Below are 11,025 nucleotides of genomic sequence, written 5' to 3'. Positions count from 1 at the left end.
CATGGTCAATATGCTGCATGTGACATGAGCCTTAATGATAATTAAAGGCATTTTTATCTGTATTGAACAAATAGAAGATTCCTTTATCCAAGACTGCAATAACCAGAATATGCTCCCCAGGGCAGTGAAATACACACACACATATAATATATACATTGTTCGACCTACAGATTTCAGTGGTAACTGCTTTTTGTTTTTACTTTGATTGCAAACGTTGGAATTTTTCTGCAGCAACACACTATTCATGTGGCGGTAAGTCCCAAGGTTTGTCATCCCTGTGTTCTGCATAATAATCACTTTATATCTGATATCTCTTACATCAGTGGAAAAGGCAATGTGACAGTGAATCTAGAATAAAGTTAAAAGATATAAAAATGGGTGCTGTTCCTTGGTTTAATTTCTGTGTTAATTCTTTAATTAGGTAATATTTGGCTCAGCATTCTATTTTGTATCAGCTTCCCTAATCTATACAGATAACCTAATCTATACAGATAGCATTCGGAAAGGTTAAATGTTAATTACATGCTAGAAATTACATCACTAAGCTCTGATAATTTACAGTTTGGTCCTTTAGGGAAATGACCAAACTGTATATTATAAAAAATATATCTGATTGTGAAGTGTTAGTGCAATGTTGAATTTGTCATTTTTTACAGGATAAATATGGACGTGGAACCAGGCTCCAGCGACAGAGGCCAGGGGCGCCTATTACTGCCCTTACAGGACTGACGTAAGTTTGGATTCCTGATAATCTCTCTAGTAGGAATTTTAGTGTAAGGCTTTGCTGTTTGATGAGCAACTGCTCTTTGCCATTTTTCATGGTTAATAAGTCATGTAAGAGCAACTGGCTGGTCACAGGTTGGACACTGATTATACTAGGCAGGGTTTTTCTTGCCAATAAATGTCCTTTAAAATGGACCACACTAAACCAATTAAGAATTTTGAAACCAGTCCTGTTTTTGTTGAATAAACTTCTATATTTAATATATGGGGTTTTTTGGTAAATGCCAGATATCAACATTTGAATTTTTATTGCAAATTAAAAGAAAATCTTGGATTTTCAGTCTCAAAGAAGGCGAAGACCAGAAAGAGATAAAGATTGAGGCGGCACAAGCGATTGAAGAAGTGGAACCATTGCCAGAGGATTATTACACCAGGCCTATCAATCTGACTGAAGGTACTAATGATTAATAGCAGTCATTTTCTGTAGCTGCATTTTTCAAGCTTTCAGCTATATAGGTTTGGCGTGGGATAGCATTGTTACCTTGCAAAACCTGGATTCAATAGCAACCTCTATCATGTTCTAGTATGGGGTTCCTTCCAAATCTAAAGATATGTACAGGATATGGGCCAGTGTGATTGAATGCAAAATATATGAGCACTGTTTAAATAAAGACAATAACAAAGTCTTGTCTGCTAACAGTTACTACTCTGGATCAGCGCTTGCTTCAACCAGATTTCCAGCCCATATGTGCCTCACAACTGCATCCTCGCCATAAACATCTCTTAATTAAGCGATCACTGCGATGCAGGGTGAGTGCCTGATAATACGTTTCATAAAGAATTTAACAACAATTTTATATTATTTATATTAAAGTATTCTTTTTTTTTTTTTTTTCCTTCCGATAACCAGAAATGTGAACATAATTTGAGCAAGCCTGAATTCAACCCAACATCCATCAAGTTTAAGATCCAGCTGGTGGCCCTGTAAGTTCATTGGTCTCCTTCTTCTAAACCATAGTAAGAAGTTTAGTTTACTTCTTGTAAAACATAAGCTTTTAATAATTATATCTTTAAAAGAAAAGCTGCAGAGGAATAACCTATAAAATCGATTAAGGGCATTACATTGAAAATAATTTGTTTTGGGTAGATAGTCTAGTGACTTGGTGCAAGCATGTTGCTTCAACTATATTAAGCCAGAAAAGCTTTGCTGTGGTCTGCACAACCATCTACACCATGTAAAGTTTATCATAAGTATTATCCACATTATTTAATTGCTGTGGGTATAAGTACTGCATAATGATCATGAATAAAGGACCCAATCCCAATTAGCTGCTCTTCAACTTCCAATCCCAATCCTAGCTGCAGCTCCCACTAGTAATGTTCAGCTACCAGTCACATCACTAACAGGAAGTTTGAAAGTTCAGGAGGACTCTCCTAGTACAGGTATGGGATCCCTTATCCGGAAACCCGTTGTCCAGAAAATTCCGAATTACGGAAAGGCCATCTCCCATAGACTCCATTATAAACAAACAATTCTAATTTTTAAAAATGATTTCCTTTTTCTCTGTAATAATAAAACAGCACCTTGTACTTGATCCTAACTAAGATATAATTAATCCTTATTGGAGGTAAAACAAGCCTATTGGGTTTATTCAATATTTAAATGATTTTTAACAGACTTAAGTTATGGAGATCCAAATTACGGAAAGATCCCTTATCCAGAAACCCCAGGTCCCGAGCATTCTGGATAACAGGTCCCATACCTGTACACACTCACTTACCTGAGCTGGGAAAAAAAAAGCAGAATGGTGGATAGGATAAATTGTAAGGCTTGTAAGTACATAAAACCGACAAATGAATTTAAGCATCCCACTACTGGTTATGTGTATCAAATCAGAGATATTATTAACTGTAGGATGATGGGAGTGATTTATGTAGCTATTTGTAACCATCATGACTAAAAATGTACCATTTGACCCATCCATCCCAAATATAGCAATTTAATATAATTAAAAACAGCATTCCACCATGTATTAGATTTAATCATCTGACTGGAGGCTGGACCTGACTACTGGGAGATGCAGCAGCGGGTGGGTTAGCTAGCTGGTAGATGCAGCAATAGTCTTCTGGGTTAATAACTATAGCTAAAGGAACTTGCTTACACCGAGTCGCTAAACTATCTATCCATAACCCCTCATGATCTTATATCTGAATTCTTTTGAATGCAGTGGATTTAATTGATTTCATAGGTTATCCCTCTGCAGCTTTACTTTTTAAAGATATAGCTATTAAAGGCTACATTTTATGAAGTGCACTAAATCTTCTAGTAATGTTTAGAGTTTGGTCTGGGTGTATAATGTATATTTTTTTAGCTGTAATATTGATGTGTAGGCAGCCATCTGAGTGCATTGTGCCTGATTCTGAGCTTTCAGAAGGAGCCAACTCTGCACATTATAACTGCTTTCAGATAACTTATTGTTTCTCCTGCTCAATGCACTTTCAATAGGACCCAAGTTGCATAGTAGCTAAACAGGGTTTCTCCTGCTTTGGGTGCTCACTAGGTGGGGCTAGTAAGCACATTTAGCAATACAAATGTTTTGTGAACTCGTTCTGAACTCTACAATGCTAAAATCCTCTCCAGCCTTCAGGAAACCTGCTTTTTGAAAGAGTATGGGGGTCTAGGCTGTCAGAAATCCCTGTCCTTAATTGTATTTAATGTATTTAGGGCTAAAGTTCAAATTCTTCTCACTGTATTGAATGTATTGCGGATCATCATTTATTTATATAGCCCCAGCAAATTACCAGCGCTTTACAATACATTTAAACAAACATGGATCTTAAAAAGTTTAAGAAACAAGGGTATACAGAGTAACAACAGGATCAAAGGGCCCTGCTCGCAAGAGCTTACAATCTATAGTAGTATGCCACTGCTTCTGCCCCTCACTGCATAATGTATTTAGGATCTGGAGTTATTGTTTATAGAAGTCAGTGTACCATTATTTACAAGTGCACACTGTGTGTGCTATTAGTCTATGGAGACACTGCTGGTTTAGGCAGCTAAACCCTTCAGCAGAGGTGTCAGGGAGCTACTGGGGGGAGAGGGAGGGGTTGGCATCACTCCAAATTGCAGCACAGCAGTAAAAAGTGACTGAAATTTATCAGAGCTCAAGTCACATGGCTGTGGCCACCTGGGAAAGTTAGGCAATGACTATCCCTGTGTCAAATTTGTCAAAATGTATTAAATGTAAAAAAAAAAAATCTATTAACTGATGTGTTTTGACAAAAAACATGTTTTTCCATGACAGTATCTCTTTAAGGCAGATATTTCTGTTACTGACTGATTTTAGCTGACTGCTGAAGTTAAGAAAAACAAAGTAAGAGGAGGAATGGGAATAACATTAAAAAGAAAAAAACGCTCCTAATATTCTTATGTTGACTTTGCAGGAGCTATGTTCCAGAAGTGAGGATTATGTCTATCCCCAATCTGCGTTACATGAAGGTCAGTAGAATTACAGAATTGTTTTATGATTTTTTTATTATGTTTAACAAAATGAAATACAGATTTCTAAGACATATAGTTACTAACACTCCCCTTTGTAAACACATTTCATTTGATGGCACAGCCTTTGGACAGTTACCCTGCAGGCTGTTTAGGCAACTAAGAGAGAGTTCTTTCTAAGAATGCTGCAATATGTTATGAAATTAATGAAACAGTCAGGTCACTTTCAGGTCATAGGCTTATGAATAGAAATTATCAGATTGGATGTGGGTGTACATTAAAAATCCCCTGTATTCTTTCCTATATGAAGTGTGCATGTTAATATGTGTATTCTCAGAATAACTTAAATGTGTTTTGATGCTGTTTTAGGAAAGCCAGGTCCTTTTAACCTTAACTAACCCAGTGGAGAACCTCACTCATGTGAACCTTCTGCCATGTGAAGAGGGGGACCAAGATGAAATCAACAGCACAGCAAAGGTAACGAATTGTGACAATATTGAACTAATTACATATATAATTCACCTTTGCCTGTCTTACTGCATTTTATGCTTAAAGAAGAAGGAAAGGCAAAGTCACTTGGGGGTGCCAAAATGTTAAGCACCCCCAAGTGACTTTAATCGCTTACCTTTTACCCCGGGCTGGTGCCCCTGTTTGGAGAAAACAGCACCAGCCCAGGGTACCTGTACCAGAGCGCTTCCTGCTTCCTTTTCCTAAAATGCCAGTGGTCGGCGCATGCGCAGTAGAGTGAAAAGCCGACTTTTCTGTTAGAGAGAAAGAGGAAGCAGGAAGTGCTGCAGCTACCCCGGGCTGGTGCTGTTCTCTCCGAACAGGGGCACCAGCCCGGGGTAAAAGGTAGGCGATTTAAGTCACTTGGGGGTGCCTAACATTTTTTCCTTCTCCTTTAAGGATAATGCTACGCAATGATGATTTTTCACTCTGTGGATAAACACATGCTGAGAATTTGCCCCTTGTGGCATTAGCCTAAAGCTTATGCTATCTATGGATTACAACCCTTCTTAATGACGGTTAAGGTATTTGCACAACTTTAGTAAGGATAGGCCATACATACTGTACTAATGATGGCCTACACTTTGAGATCTGCTTGTTTGGCATGGTCGGCAAACGAGTGGATCTTCTCCCTATATTGGGCTAATTAAAATAGCGGGCATAGGCGCTGTCAGACCATGGACTGTATCAGAGTCCCCGTTCTGATAAAAAATCAAACCTGCCAGATCAATATGTGGCCAGTTTTAGGTCGGGGATGCCCATACATGGGTATTTAATCTGCTGAACCGGTCTTAGAGACTCAAATTGACAGCTGAAATCTGCCTGTGTATGGCCACCTTAATATCTGGAGGGAATGCGTGAGCAGCTTGTGATACGTTATTTCTACTCACTGCAGGTGATTGTACCAAACAAGGAGCTGATTCTCGCTGGTAAAGATGCGGCAGCAGAGTATGATGAGTTGGCTGAACCACAAGATTTTCAGGATGATCCAGAGTAAGCTATCGGACCCAATTTTGTGCTATTATGCCTAAATAATGGTTCTAAAACTTTTATATGAGGGCTAGTAGCATACAGTAATCCATTGCTATCTGCCAATTGGTTGCTATGGGTTACTAGCTGGAAACTTTGTGGGGCTAATTTCTTTTAACACAAGGCAAATTTGCCCTGGGTAGTAATCAATAGCAACCAATCAGCATTGGATCTGTTGCCATGAGTTACTGACCAGATACAAATTTGCCCTGTGCTTTTAAATCACCCTAGAATGACTTTTATTACCCATTATTACCTATTGATATAGTAACATACATAGTAACATAGTTACTTCAGTTGGGAAAAAAGACACATCTATCAAGTTCAACATTTAATGCTTGGATAAAACCTTGATCCAGAAGAAGGCAAAAAAACCCTTCTCTTAAGATTAACCTCTACATGGAAGTGGCTGCATTTTATATTGCATCAGATAATGCACACCCTCTAAATACTCCTTAGTCTGTAAATGTGCCTTTGTCTTGTCCTAATGAAACCTTCTCTTTCTTTTCTCCAGTGTTGTTGCCTTTAGGAAGGCCAATAAAGTTGGGGTTTTTATCAAAGTCAGTCCTCTTCAAGAAAAAGGAAAAGTGATAGTGAGTTTCAAGCTCAAACATGACTTCCGAAACCTGGCAGCTCCTATCCGACCTCTTGAAGACAACGAATCCAGTTCAGAGGCAGTGTGGCTTACTCATCATGTGGAGCTTGACCTGGGGCCTGTGGTCCCACCTGCCCAGTAAAGCTAAATAGCTGGCACCTGTACAGGAGCACATAACTGGGGCCACCAGTGAATAAGGAATAAGGCTAGGGTGGTGTTACCGCTGCTGAGTGGTGTTTGTCTAACAAGAAACCGTGGGAGTGTGCTAGTGTGTCTGCCAGTGGCAAAGCTTTTCTGTCATTTAGGGGAGCTCTTTAACTCTGTCTGTTATGCCCTGCACATGTTGTTCTTGTCAAACTACAAACATCAATATGCTAAACTGCCCAAAAAGATCTGCACCTCCCACATTTAACTTGCACCCGCAATGCTGTTTACTTGTATTTATATAGTGTAACTAAACTGAATACGTATGCTAAGCTTGAACAATGGAAGCACTTCCTAGCATCTCCTTACTTGCTAGTTTCTCTTTATCTGGCATATAGGACTATAGTTCATGAAACGTGGCCCTTACTAACAGGCATTTTTTTTTGTTTTTGACCATTATTGGAAAAAAATACACAAGTTCATGCCATTTTACATTAATTCAATCTATTAATGCCTACTGGCTGGGATCTGTGGCTTCTTCCTTCTGTCTAGCTTCCCAGCTTCTTTTGAATGGGGATGCTGTAAGTACCTCACAGTAAAGCTGTCTCATTGGAGGAATACACTGTAATAGATATCAGTGCTTCTGCTCCATTATTTTGCTAAGGAACATAATCCAGATCTTTGGATTTTTAAGAGCAACATGAATTCAGCTCAAGCAGTGTGTGAATCATTGTCCAAAAAGCAAGATATGTGCTAAAGCCTTATCTATTGTCAATTTTTAAAATTAAAATGCAAACCTTATAGCAGAGTAGTGGCAAACCCTGAGAACTGCATGATCTTTTAGAACTGTTAATATGCCTAGCCTGGCTGTTTGGGGAGAATAAAATACACTAAAATTACTGACTCTTATTACCTTATTCAGACTGAGATTAGTTTTTTTTTAAATCTAATTCAGTCATTTATTTATAGTTTTTAAATTCTGCTGTTTTCAGCACTGTAAACTCACCTTTGTCCAGCTGGGAGCCCATGGGCCAAATGCGGCAATTATGTGGCCTCATCAGTTCCGTATATTGCTGCTGTTATGAAGCTTGACCTGTAAATATCTTGGATCTTCAGCATGCATGGCAGTAGGAGCTGTGTTTTACAGGGCCAGTTAAAATGGCAAAATGTTACATTCTGTTGCTCTTAAAAGTGATTATAGCTGTTATATCTGCAGGCATCTGTTGTAATGTCAGTAGTAATTTATCAAATGAGCTACAGCCTGGGTAAAAAAATAGGTAAGAATAATGTTCTAAACTACCAGTCAGTAGGAATCCCTAAATATCTATGATTCTTCAGATAAATGAATTTCCCTTCCATGTTGTGCTTTTTTTTATTACTAACTACTTATTCACACTTGAGTCTTGCAACTTTGCACATAAAATATAGGTAGGTCAGTCAGGTAATGCAATTGTTTTAGTAATGTGTTTTAGTAATGGAAGCGTTGGATGTGGAGGGAAAATCCTTACCTTTTGCCTTTAACACTATAAAATATAAATGTGCATTGCTAGTATTTCCTTCTCCAGAACTCCCACCACTCGCTAATCAGGATTTGCCTTTGTGTAAAACACATTGGGGGTCATTTATTAACACTGGGCTAAATTGATCCCATCACTGCCAATCAGCTTTTTCCTTTTATTGTTTAGGGCTGTGACAGAAGGGCATATTAGTTGCCCGCAGCAAATCTCCCTTGTCGCGGGCGACTGATCTCCCCGAAATGCCATTCCACCGGGTAGAATGTAAATCGCCGGTGGGATTGCATATGCGACGCTGCGATTTCCCAAAATCGCGGAAGCTTTCTCTCAAGGCAACTTCAGCGAATTCGGGAAATCGTGGCACCGCGTATGCCATCCCACCGGCAATTTACCTTTTCGCTGATGGGATGGAAGATTAGTCGCCCGCGAACAGGGAGATTTGTCATGGGCCACTAATCTCACAGTGTACCACAGCCCTTATGGCTTAGAAAGTATTAACTGGTTGTTTCCTATGACTGCCCAGATTGGAAAATGTGTTGATTGATTCCCGTAGTGTTAACTGAGGCCTCTTTATTAAATTTCCTGTAGCCCTTAATGGCAGAGCTATAGTTAAGGTGATACATGTTGCCAACTTGGGTGGCCCAGACCAAGTTGGCAGCATACTGGGCCATGTATTTGGCCTACACGGATATCTATCAGGCAGGTTGGAAACTACAGTTGAGCAATGACCACACTGATGTGCCAACAGGTCTTCTCATCTCCTGCAATATATTCTGATCTTTGTCCCAGGTACCGAATGATCAGATCATCCTAGTTTGTTCTAGCACATTGGTGGCTAAATCAAGTAAAGTCTAATAGTGAATATATAAAAATGGATGTCTCATTGAAAGCCAACTTGTATGCTTATTCTATAAAATGTCTTTATGCTACTTAACCATTTTGAAAATGGATCAAGATTGGGGTAAGCATCATTATCCAACATTGGGTATAGGATTAATAAATTGTTAGTGTGTACATATCAGGGCTCATATTTATAATGGTCTGCAATTCCCCAAACATTGGAATTTTAGCACCTCAGTAAACCATGTACAATCACTGTTATTTATTAAGCTGTGCTATGATTTTGTGTGGACAAATATAAAGTCGAGTTGTAGCAATTGTTAGCATTAAGTGCCAATGCATTATACACCAGGTTTCATTCCTGAATTTGTCTCATTCACTCCAAAGGGTACAGGGTAATGGTTGAAATAATAGTTTATTTTAGCCTGGTGTAAAAAAAAAAAAAAAATAATAAATAAAACAACAAACCCACTTATCTTGCAGTAGTTTGCTGGTAATGGATTAGTTCTGCTTTAAATGAAAAATCCAGATTCAGTTAATATGAAATATAGCAAAAGATAACATTTCCCTGCCGCAGCTAGTTCACATAGGTTCTTTCCATTTAATAAAGAATGCATTGAATACTGACATATATACATGCATGCAGAAAGGAATACATTTTATTTATACTTACTGGACTGTATTTTTCTTGTGTTCAAAGAAATTAACTGGAACAATGTAATAAATCTAGAAATAATGACCTTTATATAATATGCATAGGGCTGCTGTATTAGCCTGGGAGTACAGGAGCCCTCTGTCTAAAGATGCATGCCTTAATGCTCCTTATTGAAGTCCCTGCAGCAACAACAGCAGACTGTATGTCCTGTATTAGCTGCTACACCATGGAGTGGGCACCTAGGATTAGGGTTACCTACACCAAGGTATGGTGCCAATTATGAGCTGTAAGTGGCTATTGGTCTCCCCTATGTGGACAGGCAGCCTACAGAAGGTTCTGTTTGGCATTACAACTGGTTTTCATGTAACCAAAACTTGCCTCCAAGCCAGGAATTCAAAAATAAGCACCTGCTTTGAGGCCGCTGAGTGAGAAACATGTTGCTTGCGAGCCACTCGTTGGGGATCACTGATCTAGACATTTATCTTCTAGTTTTGGGGACAAGAATCTTTGCAGTTATACAGCTGCCATGCCTTTGGGCTGGTAGTGTAAGGTCAATAAAATGTTAGGTGGCCCTAATAATTTACCTAGTAACATATCCTTGTAATTGGGTAGATAGTCTACATCACATTTGAATAATAGACACTTCAGTGTATTATGTGTTAAAATGTGTTTTGCTCATTAGACTGTAGATAAGAGATGATATGAACCTGTGACTGCCACTGTTATTGCAGCAGGGTTGCAATGTATAATTGAAGTTCCACTGTAATCCATTCTGTCATCACATGTTACCATGCCTTTGTGCTTCAGTGTAATGTAGTAAATACGCAGTAAAAAAAGCAAATACAACTATGGCTGTATTTATTTTGTGATGGGGGTGGTTTTGCTATTCTAATGATAATTTATTAAACAATTGGTTTTTCCTGACAGCAAGTTAACTGTACAGTCTTGGCCAAAACCATTGGCTCTTTTGCACACAAATGACTATGAAATTAATCTGCTGCAAAATAAGTTTAAATATGAAGGAAAGGCTAAAAATCACTTACCTGAAACCCCCAGCCAATGCTTCTGTTAGCAGAAAACTGCACCGGCCAGGGTGTATGTGAGCTACCAATACTTCTTTCTGCTCCTGGCTTTGAGCATGCACAATAGAGCGAAAAGCCAAATTTTAAAAAAAAAAAAAGTCTTTTCACTCAAGTGCACATGCGTTGGCCGCAGGATTCTGACGAAAGAAGACAGAAGGAAGAGGAACGCTCAGCCAGATGTCAATTGGCAGGTTTAAAAAGCCCATCGGGAAGAGGATCGCATTGGCACGTTCATGTGGTCCCCATCCTGACAGCCTGCATCAAGTGAATGTGATTGATGGCTCAGCCCAATGGGCAAAAGGTCTGATATTGCCCACCTCAAAGTGGGCATGCTAGGGAAAGTTCTGTTCATTTGGCAACCTTGCCAAAGGTGTATGGCCTGCTTTAGAAAGAATCCCTGAAATCAAATGCTTCCTACAGCCATAAGTAAGCTTTCT

General features: G+C 39.0%; 1 protein-coding gene across 2 annotated transcripts in view; it reads left to right on the top strand.

Moving 5' to 3' along the window:
* Nucleotides 1-10,352, top strand: part of dctn4 (dynactin subunit 4) — an 18,850-nt gene extending 8,498 nt beyond the window's left edge. Inside the window, 9 exon segments of one of the 2 annotated variants that reach the window (NM_001030502.1) lie at nucleotides 232-252; nucleotides 657-730; nucleotides 1,065-1,177; nucleotides 1,424-1,533; nucleotides 1,634-1,707; nucleotides 4,168-4,222; nucleotides 4,592-4,699; nucleotides 5,625-5,722; nucleotides 6,273-7,853. In NM_001030502.1, the coding sequence (NP_001025673.1) occupies nucleotides 232-252; nucleotides 657-730; nucleotides 1,065-1,177; nucleotides 1,424-1,533; nucleotides 1,634-1,707; nucleotides 4,168-4,222; nucleotides 4,592-4,699; nucleotides 5,625-5,722; nucleotides 6,273-6,495 (876 nt within the window). In that variant the 3' untranslated portion in view covers nucleotides 6,496-7,853. 2 annotated transcript variants of the gene reach the window in all.
* Nucleotides 10,353-11,025: the final 673 nt, after the last annotated feature.

This window comes from Xenopus tropicalis, chromosome 3, assembly GCF_000004195.4.
Source record: "Xenopus tropicalis strain Nigerian chromosome 3, UCB_Xtro_10.0, whole genome shotgun sequence".
Classification (NCBI taxonomy): Eukaryota; Metazoa; Chordata; class Amphibia; order Anura; family Pipidae; genus Xenopus; species Xenopus tropicalis.
This window is presented reverse-complemented; position numbering and strand designations above follow the sequence as displayed.